We start from the raw sequence: 25,954 nt of genomic DNA, 5'->3' as shown, positions 1-25,954 counted from the left end.
AACCTCTAACACTGGCAGAAAGAGAGATGCAAGGCACTCGGAAGCCAACAGCAGGACGGGACAACACACAGTGATTTACATTAGCTTTAGCAGGACTAACTGAATAATGTAAGAGCAAACCGGCTTTCATGGCACCAGCCTGCTGGAAAGGCTGATGCCACCATCTGAGGTGTGAGTGTCCCCTGCTGTTCTTCCAGCGATGGAGGAAAGCTGAGGCTTTTTGCCACTGGTGTTGCAATACTGCAGATGGACTCAGCAGCGAGCGCTGTGCTGAAAAGTCTTGTGTAAGAGACGCAGTAATTGCACGTTTTTCTTTTCCATTTCTCTGTAGGCTTGTTCACAAGCTAAAGGAGCAAAACTCTTCAGTTCTGGGGGTATACTTCTACATTGCTAGAGGTACTGACAATAAATCGGTCTTTGGGCTGAGCCAGACTTGCGTCAACGTCTTATTACTACTTTGGAGCAGTGGCTGGAATATCCTGGTTACTAATGGATCTCTCTAAATTACTCCATCTGTTCCTCTTCTTCCCCCTCACAAATACACTTGGCCCATGAAAGGGAAAAATTCACAGAACTGTTACAGCCTCCTTTTTGCCTTACCTTTTTCTTGTTTGTGTGACTCTAGGGCCCAAAGGGAGAGAATGTTGGTTCCATCACTCAGCCTCTTCCCAGCAGCTACTTGATCTTCAGAGCAGCCTCGGAATCAGATGGTGAGTTCTGGTCTGCCTCTCCTCTCTCTCCACTTCTTTTCCACAGATAGGAATGGTCGTCATGAATCCAAAATAAGAGTTTGATCCTGGGAGCTCAAGAGTGCCTTCTCTGGTGTCTTTTTCCTATTTAGGAAAATAAAGGTTGGGAATGCATAGGGGGAAGGATTTATGTGGCTATGGTTTTATGGCTTAGACACTTGGTTTGGACTCAGCAGAGCAGGGGATGGGACGTGGGTAAAATTCCTGGTTCTGCCATAGACTCTCCATGTGACTTCAGGCAAGTCATTTACTCTCTGTGCCTCTGTTAAAATGGGGATAATACTTTTTTTCCTATTCTTGTCTGTGTAGGTTGTAAGCTTTCTAGAGCAGAGGCACTCGTTTATTGTGTGTTTTGGTGCCCTGTTGTATTATGCACTTCACACCATCTGGGCTTTATAGGTTCTACTCTAATATAAATAATTGCTTCTCCAACATTTAAAGAAAGCAAAATAGATTTCACATGACTGATTCAGTGAGGGATCCAGCTCGAACTCTAATTCATGTGTGCATTTATTCTTCTTCTAGGCATATGTCTTCCAAATTTTGTTTTGTACCAAGTCATATAATTAAAAATATTTGCTTATATATAAATCCATCTGTATCGACACACACAGTGACAAAATACAGATTTATTTGAGTTACTAGCATTATGTATCATGATATCGTGGATGCGTCATCTTTACTTCCCCGAATAGAAGGTGGAGAGATGTATGTACTACAACAAAATTACAAACCTGTAAAAGGTTTGTACGCTACATTGTGACTTGACTGAAGGTGCAACTTCCTCCTGTCTAGATGCTGCTGAGAACTATGCTTAGGGTTTTCAAAGATGCTTAAGGGAATTAAATGCTCAACTCTCATTGACTTTCACCTTTGAAAATCCCACCCTACATGAACAATCTACCGCAGCTGGCCAACCTGGAAGCACACGGATACTATGTTGTTTAGGAAATCCAGGCAGACTGTGTGAATCTGAGGGTTTCACACCAAGGGCCACCAGAGCTCAGGTGGGTCACAGACATGCTCCACATACTGCTGGGTGATGGTGGATCACTCAATGGCCACCTTTCTGGACTGATTGGCCGTGTGTCTGGGAACAAGATACACTCTTGCAGATGGAGGGAAAAGTGCGGAGTCAACAGACATGTAGAAGATGGAAGGGAGGTGAACACCAAATTTTGGATCAGGAAGGGATTATCCCCTGCCTAAGATGAGAAATTTCAAGATATTTGCCGCTTTCACTGGAGCTTTGAGAAGGAAGCATGTGTTGATTTCATGGGGCTATGCTCCAAATACTCAATTTCCTGAGTCCAGAAAACTTGGTCTCACACTCATTCATTCTTTCTATAGATAGTCCTTGAAATAAGACGGGGGAATATGTAGGGCATCCACCTGGATCCTCCTTTAGGCAGGGGCCCAAAGAAGAAAATATGTTGGTGGGGAGAGGTCTTTCCACCCATCCTTCCCCCTAAGTTACTGTTGCAGGGATAGAAATGCAGTCAGCACAAATAGTCGCCAATGGATCCACATCTGCCTTTCTTCTAGAATCCACGAAACTAAGGGAGGTGTATGTAGGTCAATGTGTGATAAACATGCCAGCTTGCTATGTGGAAATCTCTCTAACTCTGTAATGACTACAGAAAAGCAGTGGTTCGTAAGTAGATAAGAAGATTAAAAACATGTTTTCATTCCAGTTGACCTTCAAAGTACTGTAATTCTTGGCCATATCAAATTAACCTCTACTGCTCCTTGTAGACATTTTCTGCCTGCCCCAAAGGGGCACCTAAGTGGCCATCCATGCACCTTGGGCTTGATTTTAAATCTACTTAAGTAAATGGAGGTGCAACTTTCTTCCCATCAAAAATGCCTTTCTCCCCACCATGAATAACTCCCTTTGCCCAATGGAAGAATAAAATGCCTTTCATTTATTTCAGTGGCCTTCAGATCAACAGTCCTTTGGCTAAAGGTTTGTTTCAGTTAAGTTTCTCCCAGCCCGATAGGTGTGAAATGAAACACTGGGGCTGCTGAATGCATTTCTGGTGGTGCACTTGGAACATGGTTAAGCGCACCAGCAAATCTAAGAGAAGGCATTCCAGACATCTGGTTTATTTCTTTTGTTTTCCCTTTGGGTCTGTGCCTGCTGCCCTTTCTTCCATTGGGCAAAGAGAGTTATTCATGGTGGGGGGGAAAGGCATTTTTGATGGAAGAAGTGCATGTTCACTGCAGTGAAATTAAGTGGAAAGCCAAAAGAGTGCAGGTTTTAATTTGAATATGGTTATTCCTCCCTTGTCCCTTCCCTCTTCTCCCCCCCCCCCCTGAATTTTACCACTCATCTTATTTGTGGAAAGAAATACAGAATGCCACCTCACTCTAAATATCTCCTATGTAGAAACAGGTATGTTGATTATAATACACACACCCTTTTTTAAAGCTTATTTATATTTTTTGGCAAGCATATCTGAATTTCAAATCTCAGTCAGCCCATCTGATAGAGAAACAAACAGAACTATTCCTCAGGCTTTTGAGGCAATGGAATGACTTCAATTACTATCTATCCAAGCCTTAAAAGCTGCTATGTCCTTAGAGATCAATGTTACTTGCCATTCCATTAACTTAATTTGAAGATATGCAATGTGAGCAGTGTGGTCTCTGTGGTGTGTGCTTGTTTTTAAAGGAAAATTGGTGTTTAACAGGGCACTACCTCTTAGCATTTTAGTATTCTTCTAAAAGAAGACTTCAAACTGGAAAAAGCTTTTCCACATCTGACTACAATTTTAGGTCCAAGATGGCAAAGGGTGATGGCTGCATGCCATCTTTATGTTCCCCTTATCCCTAGGGCTGCTGTGGGATACTTGTGTAAGTTAGAGCAGACTCAGGGATGCTCTAACCTACACCATCTAGTTGTGGCCTCTGAGAAGTTGGGAATCTCTAGACTAAAGCACTGCTCCAGTTGTGCCCTATTCCTCTGGCACACCCACAATATGCTCTGATATATTGTATGCCAGAGGGATAAAAGGGCCAGAATCCCCCTCCCTGATGGGTTTTCAGTGTTTAGAATCCTTTCTAAGCTTTCTGCCAAATGAATTATTATGAATTTGTGATAACCAAGGGATTAAAGTAGTGGGTTATTGTAGCATATCTTTAAGTTCAAAACTAAGTAAGGACCCTTAGGAAGCAGATCTACACCATTCAGGTGAAATCACAGTTAGTACCTGAGATTTTTGCCTCTTCACTTGTAACAGGTGCATATGACCTAGAGAAAAACTAATGTGATCTCTTACCTCTAAAAAAGGGAAAAAGCAAGAACCCAGAGACCTGAAATATGACATCTCCATTCAGAGAGTCTAGAAACAGTGATTAAGGATGAAAGATGAGAATGCTCTTGTACGGCTACAAGAATAATGAAGGGCAGTCAGCACAGATTTGGAGAAGGGAAGTCATGCCTAACAAATTTCATCAACTTCTACAAGGAGGTGTCAATGAGAGTTGACAGAGGTGAAGCTACAGGCATAATCTGTGTGTTATTGGCCTTTGTGAAGGCTTTTGATGCAATATCACACCAAAAGATGTTAGCATGAAACATTATGAGTAGGGTACTGATTGTGGAAATTTCTATTGGATAAAATATTGGCTTGGCAGCTGAAGTCAGTGAATAGTGATAAATGGATAAGGATTGAGAAGGAGATATATAAATAGCCAAAGGCATCGCTGTTAAGATCCATACTCTGTATTGATAATTTGGAAAATGTAATACACAACACTGCATTCACATTGGCAGATGACATGAAACTGGTACAGTCAGTGTCACAGAGGAAGGGAACGGTTGCCTGGAGAGAGTCCTGAATAAAATGGGGCAGACAAAGTAGGGACTTGTGCCTTGTACAGTAGAGAAATGTTCATTTCAATATGGATTGAGTTTAAAAAGGGGCAAGGAGGATTGTGCTTAAGTCATTGTAAGCTACAGGACAGTGGTCAAATGGTGACAGATTAAAATATAAAGGGGTATGAACTGAAGGTAAGAAAAGACCAGGCCATAAGGGGGTTTAGGAGACACTTGCATACAAACAGTTTTTGTTTAATGCATTGGACAACTACAGATAAAAGCCAGTCAAGAAGACTGGAGAGAGCAAAATGAGCTAGGGATATGAATAGACCCAGATAGCCTCTTTCCCATTGCATAATGTTAGTATATGTTTACAGTGTATTCATGGATCATGAATCAGTCTCCTTGCAGCCTTGATCACGTCCTTCTCAACACATCCTCTCATGCTAATAACTAGTGAGAACATTTGGTAATGTTAATGGCAATTCATGAGGAATTACTATTTTCTAGAGTATTGAGTTACATGATAGGTTTAGCGAACAGTCCAGACATTCATCTATATCACAATCAGCAGCTTGGTGTCCTATTTTTCCTCTTACAATTTCAGAATACATTTTTCTGCTGCACCATCTGTGACAGACTGTTGATAGGATTTAGGGCCCTAGCTTATGGACAGCCCATGGAAGTGCCACTAATCCACAGTAAATTTCACATTCCATAAAGTCCAGTAGCAATCTGTTGACTGTCTTGTTTTGTCACATACGGTTGTATTTGGAGGCCTCTGGAAGGTCAAAACAGCCCACAAGGCTCAACGTCTACAAATATAGGGACTTTCTCTTGACATTTCCAGTAAAGGAATTTTATTCTGGAGACTAGCCATTATGTAAATAAGCTACACAGTGAAGATTTCTTCTTGTGAGTGGCTTTAGTGTATTGATAGAAGTTGTCCTAACATGGCCCAATCCCCCTTTCTGTACGGACTGTTGTAAGTGGATCCAACCACTGGATCCTTCATGTCTCTGAGCCCTGGTCTACGCTACGGGGTTAGGTCGAATTTAGCCGCGTAGGTCGATTTTAAAATGGATGCGTCCACACAACCAACCCTGTTCTGTCAATTTAAAGGGCTCTTAAAATCGACTTCTGTACTCCTCCCCGGCGAGGGGAGTAGCTCTAAAATTGACCTTGCTGGGTCGAGTTTGGAGTAGTGGGGACGCAAATCGACGGTATTGGCCTCCAGGAGCTATCCCAAAGTGCTCCAATGCGACTGCTCTGGACAGCACTTTGAATTCCGATGCACTAGCCAGGTACACAGGAAAAGCCCCAGGAACTTTCAAATTTCATTTCCTGTTTGGTCAGCGTGGCGAGCTCAGCAGCACAGGTGACCATGCAGTCCCCCCAGAATCGCAAACGAGCTCCAGCATGGACCAAAAGGGGGACACTGGATCTGATTGCTGTATGGGGAGAAGCATCTGCGCAGGCAGAACTCCAAGCAAAAAGAAAAAATGCCAATATATTTGCCAAAATCTCACAGGGCATGATGGAGAGAGGCTACAACAGGGACACACAGCATTGCTGCGTGAAAGTTAAGGAGCTCAGGCAAGCCTACCGAAAGACAAAGAAGGCAAACGGGCGCTCCGGGTCAGACCCCCATACATGCTGCTTCTATGATCAGCTGCATGGCATTCTAGGGGGGTACCCTACCAATACCCCACCACTGTCTGTGGACACCTGCAAGGGGGGAGTCTCAAGCAACAGGGAGGAGGATTTTGTGGAGGAAGAGAATGCGCAGCAGGCAAGTGGTGAATCCGTTCTCCCCAGCAGCCAGGACCTTTTCATCACCCTGGACCCAATATCCTCCGAAGGCAGGATCCCCAACCCTGAAGCCGGAGAAGGCAGCTCTGGTGAGTGCACATTTGTAACTACAGTACAGGGTTTAAAAGCAATAGTGTTTAATGTTTGATTTGCCCTGAAGAATTGGGATGCATTCATGGCCAGTACAGCTACTGGAAAAGTCTGTTCACATGTTTGGGGATGGAGCGGGAATCCTCCAGGGACATCTCCATGAAGCTCTCCTGAAGGTACTCTGAAAGCCTTTGCAGAAGATTTCTGGGGAGGGCTGCCTTATTTCGTCCTCCACAGTAGGACACTTTACCACGGCAAGCCAGTAGCAAGTATTCTGGAATCATTGCAGCACAAAGCATGGCAGCGAACGGTCCTGGGTTTTGGTCAAATTCAAGCAACATTCGGTCTATATCTATCTGTGTTAGCCTCAGTAGAGTGATATCATTTTTGGTCATCTGGTTGAAATAGGGGAATTTTTGTAAGGGAACAGTAAAAGGACTCCATTCATACTGGGCTGTTTGCTCTTGGCTAAAAGGGATCATCCCAGAGAATAGCCACACGGCAGGTGGAGGGGTGCAAGGATCATCCCAGATAATAGCCATGCGGTGGGGTGGGGGGAGGTGAGTGTTGCACATCCACCCAAAAACCACAGCCCCTCCTTTTATATGTGAAACCCAACCCATTGCTTACTATGGGAAAGGATGGCACTGCAGTTTGAAACCATTCCCACATCTTATGTGTAAGAAGCCAACCCCACGTACACTCTGCCTTACCATGGCTTCCTGGAAACCGAATTCTGTTGCCCAGCCATGTGTGATGTCACCATAATGGCAGGTGCTCAATATAAAAGGCAAAATGCGACCTTGTACCTAAAGCACATGTGCTGTCTGCTGTGAATTGCTTGTTCACTGTGAAAGAGTATCCCTTTTGTTCTCAGAAATGTATCATCTTAAATTTTACTCTCCCTTTTAATCTCCCCCAAAGGTGCAAATGTTTCTATGCTCCGGCTATCATCTCTGTCCCTGAGGTTATAGCAGATTACAAGGTGAAAAAAACGCACTCGCGATGACATGTTTTCTGAGCTCATGCAGTCCTCCCACACTGATAGGGTACAGCTTAATGCATGGAGGCATTCAGTGTTAGACACCAGGAAAGCATTAAGTGAGCGTGAAGAGGGTATGCGGGGTTGATGAAGCATCTGGTGGAGCTGCAGAAAAGCCAACAGGAGCATAGACCCCCACTGCATCCATTGTATAACCGCCTGACCTCCTCCCCAAGTTCCATATCCGCCTCACCCAGAAGCCCAAGAACGCGGGTGAGGGAGGCTCCAGGCACCTGGCCACTCCACTCCAGAGGATGGCCCAAGCAACAGAAGGCTGTCATTCAAACAGTTTGATTTGTAGTGTGGCTACAAAAAGCAATGTGGCCTTGTCCTTTCCTCCTCCCGCACCCCACCCCACTCGGGTTACCTTGTCATTTATTTCACTTTTTTTTTTAATTAATAAAGAGAGAATGCATGGTTTCAAAACAATAGTTACTTTATTTCGAAGGGGGGAGGGAAGGTGATTTGGTTACAGAGAATTAAAATCAACCAAGGGGAGTGGGTTTGCATCAAGGAGAAACACACACAACAGTCACACCGTAGCCTGGCCAGTCATGAAACTGTTTTTCAAAGCCTCTCTGATGTGCAGCACGCCTAGCTGTGCTCTTCTAATTGCCCTGGTGTCTGGTTGCTCAAAATTGGATGCCAGGTGATTTGCCTCAACCTCCCACCTCACCATAAACGTCTCCCCCTTAATCTCACAGATATTATGGAGCGCACAGCAAGCAGCAATAACCATGGGAATGTTGGTTGTGCTGAGATCTGACCTAGTCGGCAAACAGCACCAGCGAGCTTTTAAATGTCCAAAGGCACATTCTACCACCATTCTACATTTGCTCAGCCTCCATTCTACATTTGCTCAGCCTATAGTTGAACTGCTCCTTAATACTGTCCAGGCTGCCTGTGTATGGCCTCATGAGCCATGGGAGCAAGGGGTAGGCTGTGTCCCCAAGGATAACTATTGGCATTTCAACATCCCCAACAGTAATTTTTGTGTTCTGGGAAGTAAGTCCCTTCTTGCGGCTGCTCTAACAGCCCAGAGTTCCTAAATATGCGAGCGTCATGCACCTTTCCCAGCCATCCCACGCTGATGTCGGTGAAATGTCCCTTGTGATCTACCAGTGCTTGCAGCACCATTGAGAAGTACCCCTTGCGGTTTATGTACTGGTTGGCAAGGTGGTCCGGTGCCAAGATGGGGACATGCATTCCATCTATCACCCTACCACAGTTAGGGAACCCCATTGCAGCAAAACCATGCACTATGACCTGCACATTTCCCAGAGTCACTACTCTTAATAACAGAACGTCAATGATTGTATTGGCTACTTGGATCACAGCAGCCCCCACAGTAGACTTGCCTACTCCAAATTGATTCCCAACTGACAGGTAGCAGTCAGGTGTTGCAAGCTTCCACAGGGCTATTGCCACTCATTTCTCAATTGTCAGGGCAGCTCTCATCTTGGTATTCCTGCATTTCAGGGCTGGGGAAAGCAACTCAGAGTTCCAGGAAAGTGGCCTTACACATGCAAAAGTTTCGCAGCCACTGTGAATCATCCCATACTCGCAACACTATGCGGTCCCACCAGTCTGTGCTTGTTTGCCAGGCCCAGAATCGGCGTTCCACTGTATCAACCAGCCCCACTGCCGCCATGATGTCCACAGCCCGTGCTTTCAGGAATGTCTGTGTCCATGTCCTCATCAAAATCCTCCTCGTGCTGGTGTCTCTTAGCCCGGTTCTGCATATACTCCAGGCAGCGGCGTATTAACGCCTAGGCCAACAAGGCCACGGCCAGGGGCGGAAAATTTATAATAGCAGCCAGAAGCTGCTTCCCCTGGTGCTGGTTTGCGCCCTCCACCCTTGGCCCTGCCCCAACCCCCCTCCCTTCTCCACCCCCTCCCTGCCCCTATTGGTCTCCTTCCCCAAATCCCCTCCCCGGCCCCACCTCCTCTCCTGAGTGTGCCACGTTCCTCCCTCTTCTGCCCTCCACAAAGCTGTTTTGTGCACAAGCACTGGCAGGTAGCGGGGAGAAGCAGGACCCAGCAGCGCGCTCAAGGGAGGAGGCGGAGTCGGAGCGGAGGTGAGTTGTGACGGGGGGGCCGGGGGTGGAGTGGCAATTATTTCAGGGCCTAGGGGCGGCAAAATCATTAATCCGCCACTGACTCCAGGATAATGCGCAAGGTGTTTACAATGCTCACAACAGCAGCAGTGATGGTGACCTGAGCGGGCTCCATACTTGCTGTGGTATGGCATCTGCAGGAGAGCAGAGTTGTAGCGGAAGTGGTGGATGACGACAGTTAGCAGTCCTACTGCACCGTCTGCTGACAGCAGCACCCAGGACACAACAGCCGTGGTGACGGTGAGTTGAGCGGGCTCAATGCTTGCCGTGGTATGGCGTCTGCACGGGAAAAACGGCACAAAACTATTGTCTGCTGTTGCTTTCACGGAGGGAGAGGCAACTGATGACATGTACCCAAACCCGAAACCATGTTTTTGCCCCATCAGGCATTGGGAGCGTAACCCAGAATTCCAATGGGCGGTAGAGACTGCAGGAACTGTGGGGTAGCTACCCACAGTGCACCACTCCATAAGTTGATGCTAGCCACTTAGTGTGGACATACGCAATCGACTGTATAAAATCGACTTCTATAAAATCTACCTAATTTCGTAGTGTAGACATATCCTAAGGCTCTGAGTCTGGGTAGAGCCAGGTCACTGTTCCTAACTCTGGACTCTAAGGCACACTCCAAGACATAGGCCCTATGTCTCCCATCCTTCCTTGGGATGTGGGCCTCCGCAGCCTGTCTCCCTTAATCCCCAAAACTAGTGCCTCAGCTGCTTATACTCCCTCTTCCCTGTGTTCTGCTATGTGGCAATGGATAGCCTCTTGCTCACTCAAATCCTTCTGAAGTACAGTCTGTCCCTGTTTTGCCCATGTGCTCCAGCTACAAAATTCCAGCCCTTTCCTTCAGATAGGCTTATCTGAAGAGAGTTCACTGTCCCAGGGTGACGGGGTGGTTGAGATAGTCAACTTGGATGGCCGTAGATTGCTCTCTGATGGCTTCTTAGTCATAGACATTCAACTAGGTGCCAAGCCCCTAATAAAAATGGTTGCTCTAATCCAAACTGGAAGTTACTCTACGAAATGGTCACAATGAAGATTACAATTCAAGATGGAGGTTGCAAGACCAAATAGATTTCACAGTTTGGTACAGAGGTGTCAGAGGAAATAAAATGTGTAAGTTACATTTCCTGTGCCATGTGAGCACCATTCAAAACAGCACATTGTTAGAGGTTAAGACTTGGCAATGGTTTAAAATTGCCTGGATTTTAACCAGCTTCAGTCCAAACTCTGCACCTGCAGAGGAATCATGTCTTTGTGTCTTGAAGCTAGATAAATTCACACTGGAAATAGAGTGTAAATTTTTAACCGTGAGGGCAATTAACCATTAGAGCAATTTACCAAAGGTTGTGGTAGATTCTCCATCACTGGCAATTTTTAAATCAAGATTGTTTTTTTTGTTTTGTTTTGTTTTTTTAAAGACCGTCTCTAGTTCAGAAGGAATTATTTTGGGGGAATTTTATGGCCTGTGTTAAACAGGAGTCAGACTAGATGATCATAATGGTCCTTTTGGCCTTGGAATCTATGAATCTCTAGATCACCAAAGAATGGTTAGTAGCTACAAATCAGGTTTTCAGATGCCCAAAGGTTATAGCAAAATGGGAGGCAGTCAACAGAAAACATAGGCTTTCAAATGTTCAACAGCAGAACGAAATCAGGGTCTTCTCCATCGTTCAAGATGTGATTTTTTTTTTTTTGTAAACAATATACAGTTATCAGATAACAATACATTGTTGGCTCACTGTTAGAGGCATCAATCAAATAGGTGTGAGGAGCAAGGCCAGAAACTGAATGACTTTAACCACCCAAGAAGTGTGATATTCCCCTCATGATGCACTGTCTGGAGTATTGTATGGCCATTTGGTAATAAGACTTCTAAATAAAATCAGGAAAAGGGATTCAGACCAGCCATCCTCTGTCCACAATTTTGTGGATGGGGGAAAAAGTGCTCCCAGACTGAAACTTTAGTGCACAGCAATAAGCTTCGGGCTAAAGCAGATTTTTTACATTGGAGTTAATGATGAGCACTGAGAGAACATCAGTTATCCCATTTGTTATCATATATTGCAGAACATGAAGAAGACCTAGGGTCATCTTGATTGTGTGACTGATATTAGTTGATGTTTGTGAAGGACTTCAAAGATGAAAAGATGCTAATATTCTAATTGGATGACCTTCCTATAAAATATCTGATTAGCCTGGTTATAGATCTGTTGAATGAGTAGGATTTGCCTACAGTGTTTTGTGACCAAGAGTTGAATAGAGCTAGAGAGATGTTCAGGATCATTGGTGTTTGTTTTGTTTTTGTTTTGTTCAATCATTCATTCCCCTTTGAAAAAAAAAACCAGTGATTATTTGAGCTGCATGCTCGCTCCCATCCAAACTTACAGCCCCAGGCTTTAAGAGCTGTAGCAGCGGCTTTGAGAGCTGTAGCATCAAATCTTCCTTGATATGAGCAGTGCACCCATGAGCGATGTCTAGAGCATCTTCACAGGGGGCGGTAGTGATTTTGAATATACGTGGCTGTATTTCATTAGTTGTCTCAAATGGCCATTAAGAGTTAGTCTGGACACCACGCCTAATGAGCCAAAAGGCCTGGGGAAATGTATAGAATATTTCGCATCAAATTTAAGCTGTGGTATTGCAGGGCAAGGCAATAAATGCAAGCCCATGTTACCGTGCTTAGGCCCTTTTACTAGGGAGTGTAGTTTGGAATACAAATAAAAACATAGCTGTACCCAACATCCTTGGTTTTCAGTTTTTATTTTGTTTAAAGTTTCCCAGGTATTTCTCAGTGTCTGTTACAAATATTTAAAAATGGGTGAAAATCAGTGCAAAAAATTAACTTCCCAGTTTTCTGGGTAAATATCAGCGTTAATACTGGGGGACAGGAGGACAGAAAAAAGCAACAAATAATGAAAAATAAGAGTACTGAAAGTAAAAGCAGTTCAATGCTGTGGTTTATTTCATGCATAGTCCATTAACAGTATGTATACGTGTGTACACGTATATGCACATCTTCCACTACATTGTGTTACTTTAACAGATTTTGTTAACGATAAGCTAAGACATCTGCCTAACGTAATGGACTGGATTTGCTTAACATAATCAGGGTTTTCAGGAGTGGTCCAAAATTTATGTGAAAATCTAGTAAAAACAGAATAATAGCTTTTTTTTAAAAGCCAAGAATTTTTCAGTAAAAACTGAAAACAAAGGGCCTTTGCTGTACTGCAATATGTTTGACTTTTTTTCCCCCAAGCTCTCTATTTTTATTGCAAATGCTTAATCAATTGTTACTGTTTTTACTGCAACAATTGCAGAATTATGCACACGAGTGCCAGAGATGGAGCATAAGTAAGGCCAGTGCCAGAAGTCTGGGGAGACTCCTCTTCTTTCATCATTGTGCTATGTAATCCACTAGGACCTCTCCTAGGTTGCAAATGACTGTTCTGGAATTTCAAAAGTGAATTGGTGTCTATCCAAAATACACTTGCTGTAGTCTTGGATTGGCCTTAGTGTTTTAGCATTTAACACTTCAGTTATCGGAATTTTTTTCTTCTCTCAGGCATGGATTTTCGTTCCACTTATTGACTACTATCAGATCTAGTTAAAATTTTGAAAAACATTTTATCCGAAAATGGCTAATTCTTCATAATATAGTGTTGCTGGTTTTGATTAGTTCTACCTGCAGTGTACATATACAGCTATGGTAGCTGTCTCTCTCTGGGTCAGCTGTGAATGAAAAGGGTAAGGGAATGGTCTGTGTTTATAATGCCTGGTGGCAGAGGTGGGCTTAGGGGTGGTGTGAAGTGTGTGCAGGTGGTCGGGGGTAGCTGGAAAGTCAATTGGTATTACAGGCAGTACAGAGCAATGGTTGGAACTCTCGCAGGGGTCAGTAGCTGGAAGAACCAATCCAAGGGGCCAGGATAGTGGGTTGGGAAGGCGAGGACAGGTGAGGTGACAAGGCACTGTGGTCTAAACAGCAACCAGTTGCTCAAACAGCTCCCTCTTCCTGTTGGGGTCTTTATATAGTCCAGGTGCCCAATCAGAGTGCTCTCTGTCCAGCCAATCAGGGGTCTGGGGTGTGGCTGCTGCAGGGCTGTAGGCCTTTAGCACTAAGGCTGTTGGTCAATAGCGGTAGTTCAGCACATTGCTGTGGTGTTAAGGATGCCACCTGGGGATCTGGTGGGCCAGGATTCAATAGTGGAGTCCTGATGGTTTTACTGAATTTCAGCTCCATCCATCCTTTCTAACTGGTCCTGTAATCAGGGTCTTTCCCGGCGCTCTTTGACAAAATACCCATTGACTTCAATGAAAGCAAGATCAAGCTCAAAACACTTACACGACTCTTGAGAGAGTTCTTGGGAAAGATTCCATTGCTCCAGAGAGGGGAAGATATGGGTATTTTTGAAACAACATATACCTTTTGCATAATTTCTATCATAAAGGAGTGGTTGTATTTCAGAATTTTAATAATCAGCATTTAAACCCTGTGACAAATGCTGCCAGCTACTGTAGTTAGAGAGAATATATTCTTTCATCTTAGCCTGTGCTTCGAGCAAAACACTGTCCGCTGCAAATATAATAGAGCACATTTTATTTATTGACTTTAGAAAACTTTTACTGCACTGTTGAATATGTTACAATTTTAAAAGCGCCAAGCAGACCTCTCTAGCCTTTAAGCACTGTCATGGTATGAACCGCCTTATCTAACATTGCCCAGCCTCTCTTAAGGAATCAATTCATGGCCTTCAACCCGGGGGGTGTGGGTGTGTGGGTGTGAATCTTCCACACACAACTACACTAAAAGAACATTATTAAGGTTACAAAGTCAAACACTGGAAAATTAAATGCCAGAATTAAATTAAAAGCAAATGCCAGAATTAAAGTTGCCTGTGCAGTCTTAATGTGGGCCCAGTGTACATATGCACTCTAATGCTGCCTTTAATGACATGATCACTTGCTGTTTTTCCATATTTCAATGTGAGATGGAAATGTGGACCCGTCTTGCAAGCACCACAGCAGCCAAAGCAGCAGTACCTGCAAACAGGAGACTACAAAGAAACCTTTCATTTTCATTGCACGTGTGCAAACACAAGTGTGTGTGCGCACGCGTGGGCATACACAAAAGAAGTAGTATCACTTCAGTATGACATGTTCTGTTCAGCTCTTCAGTAATACAACAGGTTTATCTAGCCTGCAAGTCCTAAAAATTATAGATGGTATGTTTTCAGTGTAATGCGCTGAAATTAGCACACAGTTGTGGTTAGCTTACACAGAATGGACCCTTTCTTCTTTGCAGAGGAAAGGCTGCATTTCACTTCTAACTTTGTGACAGGTATTTGAGTCGAGATTCACAGCACCACGCAATGGACAGGGGGCTGTGCTATAGTCCTTTTATCCTGATCTGTCTCTCTTGAATGCACTTTTGGCTTAAAGTGAATAAGTTGCCATACTTTGAATATTATTGATATGCTTTGTGGGTGAGTAGCAAGTTTGAATGCTAACTAAGGACAGTGTATTATAATAGATGCTCGTTAGAGTAGGGTTTAAGAATGACATTCTTAATGCTCAAATGTAGAAACACCTAACAAAGCTTTTCAAAAACAGTTTGCTAAATTCAAGCTTGTAGGCCAGATTTCTAAAGGTGCAGAGAGGCACCTAGTGGGAGCTACAGAAGTGTCTAAATACCTTTTTGTAAATCTGGGTGCTAAATCCTTATTGGGAGCCTAAAGCCATGTCTGCTCTTAATGAGTCTTAAGCATGTGCTTGACTTAAGTAGGTTTTAAGTACACGCATTGGTGGTTCTTTTTTTCTGAATTGGGGCCTAAATAAGTAGCATTGTCATCAGTGGGAGCTGCTGATGTGTAAACCAGACCACATTCCAGGTCTTTATTTGAACATAGGCTCCTAGCTTTTGAACTCCTATTTTTGAAAATCCTGGCCTGAACAAAATGCACAACAAATATAGCATGCGCAGTGTTTCCTAATGGCAAACTACTGCAGTTTCCATCCCATAAGACTGAATCATAAAAGATTAAATTACCGTGCATTTTTCCACACATGGAGTAAACTAAATTGATTCTCGATGAGTCAGGTGTGTGTGGGGGGAGGTGTATTTGTGCTCAGAACACCCATTAACACTGATGAGTTATCCTTGTAAATCTTCCATGTAGCGTGAAGAGAATAAATCTCTGCATGTAAAGCATTTGATATGCAATACTTGTAAAATACAAAATAATATGAAATCAATTACAGCAGTCCTGACCCTGCCTAAGCATTTATTAAACATTATGCATGGTATTATTAAACAGGAAGCCAGTGCTGAAGGAATTTCAAAGATGAAATAAGACTAAATTACTGAGCTCTGATGTTTTAAGGTTTGGTATTAAACTGGAATTCTTCAAAATCTTCATTCCTTTTTTTCTCTTTCTTCTGTAGCCTTTTATAAAAAGTGATTCATCAGAACATAGAAACATTGTAGAATTATAAATATTTCTTTTGTAAACAAATGACCCAGACCTATTTTGAGCTCTATTTTCTGTCCTCACAGGGCATGGTTTCTGTTAAAGTCAATGGAAGTTTTTCCCACTGGAGATTTTGCTTATGAAAGCAGTTGAAGTCAATGAGATTTAAGTGTGTTCTTGAAATTAAGCATCTGCTTTCCTGCATGGCAGTGCATCCTGAGAGTGGGATTTGATCCATAGTGAAATTCATGTGTTACAGTATTTTCCATTGCTATTGCTATGTCTGCCCTTGTTTTCTTTACAGCCTCTCAAATACATTTTTAATTATTCTGTAATGTAATCTGAGATGCATAAAAAGATCTCTATTGTACATGTTAGAAATTATGGAGTATCTCTCTTGATACCTCAGTTCTTGAATGTGCTGCAAATTTGCCAGGTGTCCTGGCCTCTGTGATCTCTTGTTGATGTCACCCAGAATTCTGAGCCGCTGTGTTACCACTCTGCCTCAGGAAGAGTGAGCTTTGCTGCTGATAAACAATGTGTCAGCTCCCTGATGCACCAGCTTGTCCACCCTGCCAGCAAACTCTTCAGGACTCCACCAATCCAAATCTTGCCTTGCAGGGAGCAATCTGTTACCCCTTCAATTCCAGAGTTTTCCCCACTGATGGCTTTCTGCAGTGTCCAGTTCCTCTCACTGGACACTCACAGAAGTTATGTTATCTGAAGACCCACACTTCCCTTGACTATAACAGAGCTGAGATGGTTTGTAATAAACCAAGAAAAAGTTTGTTAATAAAGAACATAGGTTTAAGTGATTTCAAGGAAGAGTGGAAAAGAGATGAAAGGTTGCAAACAAAACACGCTTTCTAGAGACTAAAACTTCAGCAAATTACAATCTTTGTCTTGTTTCAGAGTAACAGCCTTGTTAGTCTGTATTCACAAAAAGAAAAGGAGTACTTGTGGCACCCTGTAGCTCACGAAAGCTTATGCTCAAATAAATTGGTTAGTCTCTAAGGTGCCACAAGTACTCCTAATCTTTGTTTTAGTCGCTTTCTCATCAATAGTTCGCAGAGCCTTCGGGCCCCCTTGGCTGAAAGCCCATTGTCTCTGTTTCAGGAGCCAGGAAGGTTTCCTAGGGTACAATCTCCATCCCCCATTGTGATCATGAAGTGGTCATCTCTCCCACTTGCTAGTCTGCTTGCTTTGTTTACCTTGTCTGTAAATGTGCTTCCACTGTTTCTAGCCTCACCTTGCTCAGTTTACATTGAAGAGACTGTAAAGCTGGCGAAACAGCTTTGCCTAGAACAGGCTGGGCTTATCCACATTTTAAGACCGTATTTCTAGCACACATCTAGTATTCTTTGTACAACACCCCATACATATATATGCGATGATATTAATGGCCAGCATGTTACCAGTGTGCATAGGATACCTTTCTGGGACACCTTTTAGTTACAGATTCTAACAGTGAGTTGGAGCAATGAATGAGTTATGGTATGGTGTGCCCTCTGCCGGTTGTCACTGAGGGGCTCCCTGGGTCACAGCCCATCAGTGAGTCTGATTCTTCCTGTTTATACGTATTTTAATTTTCAAAAATACAGATGGTCTCTTTGCTAAGCAGACTAGGGTAATTGTTTAATGGCAAACAAAACAAAAGTTGAAGATTCCCATTTCCTCAATATGCAAGTGCCTTTAAAAGTCTCCATGCATATCCTGAATGTTGATGCTCAGATCAACACTCAGCATCTAAGTATTCATTTTCCATGACTACATGTGGAGTGGCATGTTTAAATGAGGGATCGCTCAGTTAAGGTCCCTATGCTTCTCATCCTGCAACTTGTGTGCCAGCTGACTGCTGGACTACTCAGAGCTTATTGGAAGCTCCGCACAAGAGCAGTAGTCTAACCACACTTAAGAAGTTGCAGGCATGGGGCCTGTGTTTGTAAATTAGACCCAAAATATGAATTATGAGAGATGCAGATTAAGATAAGTGCCCTTGCTTCATTAGTACTATTGACTTTTACCAAATTCACCTAAAGGGATAAGGAAAAGGTGGGGGCAGAATGGCAGAGAGAAAGAAGGGAAGCAATAATGGAAAAAAGAAAAGAACTCAATAAATAGACCCCGTGGGCTTTCATATTTGTCTTCGTCACTTTGCAAATGTTGACAATTTGGCTCTCATCATGAGTTACTGCTAATTATGATGATAGCAGCCTGATCATGATTTTGGGGGCTAATAACTTTTCAATGATCACATGGAGAACTGAACAGGGTTCTGGGACTTCTGTGCAGAATGACACCTCAACACCTAGAAAGGTGGACAAGGGCACTGAATGTAAAACGATATAAATCTTAATACTTACTCTGCTTTTGTTAGGCTACTGTGGAGACTCTGAGCTATTTAAATCTTTAAAGTACTCTACCTGATGTCTCTATTAGTGAAAATTAATTAGAACTCTTGACTCCCAAATGAGAAGCTTTTGAGAAACCTTAGATGAATATTTTTGCTGTCATCTCTGTCCTCCTATGCTTTGACAAGTCCTGTTGTTCTACAGGCCGATGTTGGTTGGATGCTCTGGAACTTGCCCTGCGTTGCTCCAGTCTCTTTCGACTCAGCACCTCCAAACAGGGGAAGGATGGAGACCTGAACTGCTCTTCTGATTCTTCACATGCTGGGCTGTATAACCTGTTGCACACAGCCACCATCTCTGACCAGGAGCTCTTCCAGTAAGACTATGCTTTCAGCTATTGTACATGTAAAGGTGTCGGTTGGTTTGTATACTTGACTGATTTTAACCATATTATTTTTTCAGAATCCACACTAGCCACCACAGGCTTGGTGAGGGGCTATAGACTAACCTGTCTCAAGGTCTGTCTCTGTCTGGGTTCTTATACCACACCCATCACTAACATCTGGGTGTCTTTTGCAGGAGATGGGGAATAGCTCTCTGTTGGGTGCTGTCCTATAGCCGACAAACTATGAACAGCTTGATTAGAGTTCCAGCTGTGTGAATGTGCATAACAAAGGACCCATATTGCCTTAGTTGGGCCAAACGTCTGTTGAAGCTGATGGTGGGTAGGGGTGGGGATAACCTATGTAAAGCGTATCAGTCTACCAGTGAGTCCAGCCAACAAATGGAGTATGCTAACTGGACGTACCCACTCTAGCATCTGGCACCAATTGGTAGATATGGCCATGAGTCTGGATTTTTTTTTATTATAGTGATGTTCTCTCCATGCTAATAGTAGTACTGTGTTATAGTCAGGAGAGCGCACATGCTGCATGGCTACGGTTTCGTAACTGCTGTCTCCACTGAGTTGGTGAGTTCGTGGTTTCCTGCCTGTTCCCCAACTGCATCATAAGATTAAAATTTTCATTAAAGAAGTCACTGCCACCATCTTGCTATCCACACTCCTAATATTATAGCAGCATGTCCTAGCACTTCACTTTAAAGACTGTTGGAGTAAACACAAGGGTTTTCTCTGCACCTTACAGCTAGATAGGTTGCCTTAAAAATCTCTCTGGTCTAGAGGATAGGACACTGAACATAAAGACAGCCTGGTTCTGTCTCTGAGTTGTGTGACCTTGGGCAAGGCATTTTGTCTTCCTGTGAGTCTGTCTTGTCCCGACCCTTTGTCTCTCTTTTCCATTAAGACTGTAAGCTTTTGGGGGCAGGGATTGTCTTTTGCTATGTGTACATGCAGCAACTAGCACAGTGTTGGCCTGTAGACAATACCACACTATGAATATAAGAATATTATAACAATAGGAGAATCCAGGTCCTTTTCAGAATGTGGAAGCATCTTTGCTAATCACAAGGCAGGACACAGACTTGTCAGAAGCTCGGTGACTCAAAGCAGCAATGTATGTGCAGTTCCCTTGTTTTGCAGGGCTGTTGTATTTTCAGCACTTTATGCTTGCCATTATTCTTCAGTGCTGAGCAGAACTTTCTTCAATACTCAGCTATAATTTGCACCATAAACAATGATCCGAGTGTCTTTTCTTTTCTTTTTCTTTTCTTTAGTTCCCCAAGGTATAACATGGCGTGAGACAGAGCAGCAGGAAATCAGATGTATTACTTGGCCTTGCAGATTTAATTGTGCTTGTATGTGTTTATCTTATGGGTCTGTCCTTTGATGTTGATGTCTCAGATCTCCTACTCTCTTCTTAAGAATAAGTATACAAATAATAATGCCTCCACTGAGAGCCTTTTAGTTGATAGTGAACTAATGAATGTTGTGTAGCTAACCTTTAAATGGGGATTGGTTGACTGTAAGGTTCTAAGTTAAAAAGAAACACTGAGATATATGTTTTGGTAGAGAGTTTGTGCCTTTCTTCAGTTATGTGCATATGCCAATCCTGTGTAAGACTGTAAAATCAGATACTGTGTGCTGGTAATGGAAATGCTATTGGCGTTTACTGCAGTTTTGTCTGAGGGTATGTTTGTGCTTGTTTGTTCATATAATACTAGTCCTTAGGGGCTTCAACCAGGGTTTGGGTCCCATTGTGCTAGGTGCTGTACAGATGAGTAAAAGAGACTGGCCCCACCCTGGATACTTCACAGTCCATATGCCACCCCTTCTCTTGAGGGGCACCATTATGATGTCATGCCACAAATAAATCCACTACTGTGTCTGTGGATCAGAAAGGAAAATGGTGCCTTGGGAATGTGCATTCAGACCCACAGCTGCAGTTAATAGAAAGTATAGGGTAAAGAAGAGAATGCATTAAGCTTCTAACTCAAACATAAATCGTGCATGTACAACAGCTACTCTGTTCTCTGCTCATTGGTTGAATTTTAAGGGCCCTACTTGGGCCTCCTGAACTTAGCAGCTTCCCATAGGGCCAGAATTTCAAAAGAGCTCAGCCCCTTGGCCATACTTCTGGGTGCTAACCCTCTTCAGAGCCTGGCGAGCAGTGTAGCTCGCTCTCCGTTCTGGTGTGTTGTGTGGCTCTACCACGGGATTCAGTTTTTCTCAATTTTTTGAGGCTTGGAGAATTTGGCAGCTACGTAACGAGAGCACAAATCCCCCAAAGCAGCAGCAGCGGTGCAAAATGGGGTGGGAGGGAGTATGTGGAAAACCAGCTATCCAAGTGTTGAGGAGATTCTTGGTTTGCCACTCACAGGGACTCATTCATTCTAATTAAATGTCTTCCCTTCAGGGAATCCTGCCCAATTAAGTTGGCATGCTGTTATTAGAGGACCAGTTAATTACATTTAACTGTATCTTCAGATTAGTCAAACTACTCTGCCAAAAAATAAAATGGAGACAGATGTTCTATATTGGGGGGTGGGGGCGCCGCCGCTCCCCCTGGGGGAAAAATCTTCTCTTGAGCCAATACTGTAATTTTCCCCTCGCTATTTCTGTTCCTGTATTGGTGGGAAAAAGAGAGGAGACAACAATAGCAAAAATCAATCTATTTAATAATGGAAAAGAGGGTGAACTTTCAAAGCACCTTGCAGGGTCACAGCCTCTCGACTCCCCTAGAAATAAATGGGAAATTGGTGGCTAAAACACTGCACAAATCCGTCTTGATGTTAAGCATGAGGCTTTACGGGGAATAGAGACTTCTAATCTGCCTTTTGATACAGTACACGTGGATGGAGGGCAGTAACATAGCCCTGAAACAAAGGGTTTACTCTTGTTTGAGCGAGCGAAGGTCTTCTGCTGCTTTTAAACACTGTTATTACAGCTCTGCATTTGGGATTTGACCCAAAGCCCATTAAAGCCAATTGGAGCCTTTCCATTGATTTCAAAGGATTTTGAATCAGGGCCATAATTTGGCTTTTGTTTTTAATGTATGTATTTACTGATTTTTTTTTTTTTAATTTTCATTTTTTATGATCCTGTTTGAAATGGCGTGGCTCCATTTCATTCTCCCCATCTGTCAAGTTTGATGTTCATGCTGAATAGCATGTGTCTTCCTTTGTGCTCCCCACAGTAGTGCTATAGCTCTGAGTATATTGAGGTTTGGCGTGTAGAAAAGGCTGATGTGGTAATTACTGCACAGAGTTGTTAATTGGGGAATTTTAGATGAGTTAACTCCCTCCTGTTCCACTGCTCTGGAATAACTGAAATTCCAGAAAAGTGTCTTTGCAGAAGGATTTTTTTGGTTAGGAAAGAGCAGAAGTACAAAAGGAGTAAGATGTGCCCCAGCAGAAAGTTTAAATCATCTCACAAATTAAAGGAAGATCATAATTAACAGATGTTGGGCTTTTTACAAATGCTGTTTATTTAAGCATGTGCTATTTCTCAAACATTGACACTAGCCCATATTGTGAACCTTTCTCTCAAGTACACACATCCCAAGGAGAAGATTTTCACAAGGGAAGGGAGCATAACAACCAAATGCAGAACAATGACAAATTGTGTTGATTGTTGACCCCAAAGAAAATAAATCAAGCCTGAATTGTCAGCAACAAACAAATGATCTGCCAAACCAGCAAGTATCTGCACTGTGAGATAATGGGATAATCTCTTGCCTCCTTTCTCTCCCACATCTCTCACCATCCCCTGCCTTCCACACCCCCACTTCTTTTATGGTCTTAAATTCACATATACACTAAACTCAACTTCAGATTAACTTTTCAGTCGTCATGCCTGGTAGTCATTGTCTGAAACAAAACACAGAGGCCTGATCCTGGCACTGAAGTCATTGGAGCTGCATAGTTTATAATATCAGAGCATCGGTGCTGGAATGTAATAGCCATTAATCCTCTGCCCCTAAATCTATAATCATATTGATTATTGCGAAAAACTATCATTTAAATATAGAGATTAGAAAAACAGCTCCCACGTGTATAAGACGCTACTGGCCAGACTGTCAAAAGAGCACAACGGACTGAGTACTGGGCTATTCTAGAAATCTGACCAGCGGTGTTGCCATGGAGACTGTTGGGTGCTGAGCACTTTTTGAACACCTGGCCCTTATATGGGAGCCTAAATGGGCACTGACAATCTGACACCAATTCGAGAGAGAGAGAGAGAACACAAACGCAAGCTCACAATAACCACAAGCGAGTTCTCAAAGTAATATAGAATCAAAACATCAATGTCTCCAAAGAGAGCTGGTGGGGAAACCCATCATGGAGCCATTTAAAACTAGACAAAGCATTCTCATATACTTAAGAGAGATCCTGCTTTGGCTGGGAGACGGACTAGGTGACCTAATGAGTCTCTTCGATCTCCATTTTCTTTGATTCTCTGAAATACGTTGGTAATGCAGAAAGTCTTTTGTTACTGTAAGTGAGCGGCTCGTGTATTTAAATTATGCATAGAGCTTGTGTGCCTCTTAGGATTCGCAAGATGAAACCTAATAAGCTTTGTCTATGCTAGTAAAATTGCATAGTTCAAGAGATCATGATCTCTACTGTCAATATCACCTACTGATTAAAATTAAGACAGTCATTGATATTGCACACTGGGATAATTCCCAAGGATATAAAACAAGACACTGCATGGAGGCTTCATAGGAGTCTGTGACATTCCAGAGTGCAATCCAGGCTAGTGAGGGACTCTGTCACCCCTGCTCTGCATCCTTGGTGCCTTACAATGCCTTACAGCAGTAGCTCCATCCTGGGCCTGCTCACAAACAGCCGTCCAGCATGGAAGCCACACCCTGAGTGTCTGTGTGTAACTGCAGGCTGCCGGCCACACTTCGCTTACAATCTGGCTTTTACCAACCTTGGTTACTCCTGTAGGGTGACCTGACATGCTCCCAGTCCCAGATTTCCCCCCATCTCCCCTAGTGTGTGTTCTGTACTGGCTAGTTCTCTCCTGGACAGTCCAGAGATATTAGGTCCATTGTCCTTTTAAGGGAACAATACACAGCTTGCCACCTTAAATGGAATTACCCAGACAATTTAACTTGACTAACCCAGTGTGTTTTCAATTAAAGAATAAAACAAGTTTATTTCACTACAAAGAGTTTTTAAGTGAGTACAAACAATGATGCATAAAAGTTAGAAATGGTTACAAGAAAAATCAATATAAAATGCTTCCTAGTGCCTAACTTAACAAACTATACTTCATTCAACGTACAGTCCTTACCACATTCTTCCAACAGCATAACCGATCAACCTTTTCGGGTCAGGACCCCTCCCCCAAAGTCCAGCGGCCGTATCTTTTGCCCTCTTAAATGCAAAGAGGGAGGTGGACAGGGCAAGAGATACCGTGGGGTGTTTGGCCCTCACTTCTATACTTCAGTCCCCCTCATAAAGTTATTTTCAGTCGAGAGCAAGTAGATATCTGTTGAGGGAAGATGCTTCATGTTGTTTTCTTGCTGAGATGTAGATTTTCTTTGTCTCCTCTCTTTTCTCTCTTGGTGTCTGAAGACTCTGTTTACAGTTTATATGCAAATTGAGGTAACCACAAACATTCTTTTGTTTAAGACCTGCTTGACACTTGTGCCCAATTGGGGCTTGAGATTGAGCAGGTCCCTTTAACTATGTGAGTTTGATCATGTACCTTTAACATTATACAGGGTGGATTTTATAACTTTTCACACAATAAGAAAAGGAGTACTTGTGGCACCTTAGAGACTAACCCATTTATTTGAGCATGAGCTTTCGTGAGCTAGCACGAAATAATTAATGCTCAAATAAATGGGTTAGTCTCTAAGGTGCCACAAGTACTCCTTTTCTTTTTGCGAATACAGACTAACACGGCTGTTACTCTGAAACCTGTCATTTTCACACAGTGTTGCTACATACATGTCACCGATATTATTGATCAGTGACTTACTAGTTTTCAAATAATACTTCACAAGGCATATTTTTTACAAAGATTATTACAAGAGTATGTAGGGTGTGGATGCAGGGGTGCACTTGGTCACAGAGACATGGGCCATATCACAATAAAACAGTTCCATGGGGGAGTCTTATATTGGCACTCTAAATTGCACAGAGACCCAGAGTATGACTCTGAGCTGGAGGGAACATAGATACATCTGTGTTGCTACAGATGACTTGCCATCTTATAACCCATTGAAGGGGTAGGGGGAAACATTGGGTTCATGAACAGAAAAGAAAACTCTGTGAGATTTGATAGAATTGCCTTAATTGACTGAGTGGTAAGCCCCTTCCTTGCCATATTTTAAATTAACTAAACTTAAAGTAATAGTGTTTCTTATCTATGAAAAACTAAGTATTAATATGGAAAATAACTGAGCACTAGGCACTAAGTTTTACTTTGAAACATAGGAACTGCCACTCTGGGTCAGACCAGTGGCCCGTCTAGTCTAGTATCCTGTCTGACATTGACCAGGACTAGCTTCTTCAAAGGAAGGTGCAAGAAACCCTGCAGTTGGCAATTCATAGGATAACCTGCCCCAAAGAACTTCCTCCTAACCCTCTTTATTTGGAGGTTGGATTATGCCCTGAAGTATGAAGGCTTATATCCTTTCCAACTCATAGTAGTAAACAAAAACCAGAACTCTAGATAGTCTTGTTTTCCACATAAATGTCTAATCCTTGTTTTGAATGCTGCTAAGCTCTTGGAGTTGTCAATATCTAGTGGCAATGAGTTCCACAGGTTAATTGTGCATCATGGAAGGGGGGCAGCATTTCCTTTTATCAGTAGTAAATTTACCATTGAATGTTCCTTTGACCTTTATTGTTTTGACTAAGCATCTTCCTCTACTGAAGTAGAATAGTAGTGGTGGTGGTGATGACGATGAAAAGAATGTATTCCTTTTTGCCGTCCTTTGCCTTTGCCACATGTTATGTGCTACTGGCTGGTTCTTATGCAGGCAAAAATCTCTCTTCTCTGAGACACCCTGCAGATCTCTGTCTGAAGAAGCAGTCACTGTTGCCTTTTTGCATTCATTCTGTATGTCGAGTTTTGATTGA

General features: G+C 42.9%; 1 protein-coding gene across 8 annotated transcripts in view; it reads left to right on the top strand.

Annotated features, from left to right (window-relative positions):
* The window catches only part of OSBPL5 (oxysterol binding protein like 5), a 219,433-nt gene that overhangs the window by 165,662 nt on the left and 27,817 nt on the right, over window positions 1-25,954 (top strand). For all 8 annotated transcript variants that reach the window (XM_084630039.1, XM_084630041.1, XM_084630040.1 and 5 more), the window contains 2 exons: window positions 626-710; window positions 18,659-18,830. In XM_084630039.1, coding sequence (XP_084486165.1) covers window positions 626-710; window positions 18,659-18,830 — 257 coding nt within the window. The remainder of the gene's footprint in view (window positions 1-625; window positions 711-18,658; window positions 18,831-25,954) is intronic.

This window comes from Lepidochelys olivacea (assembly GCF_965140295.1).
Source record: "Lepidochelys olivacea isolate rLepOli2 genome assembly, chromosome: 6".
In the NCBI taxonomy this organism is placed as follows: Eukaryota; Metazoa; Chordata; order Testudines; family Cheloniidae; genus Lepidochelys; species Lepidochelys olivacea.
Note: the sequence above shows the minus strand (reverse complement) of the source record. Positions and strands in the feature narration are given on the sequence as shown.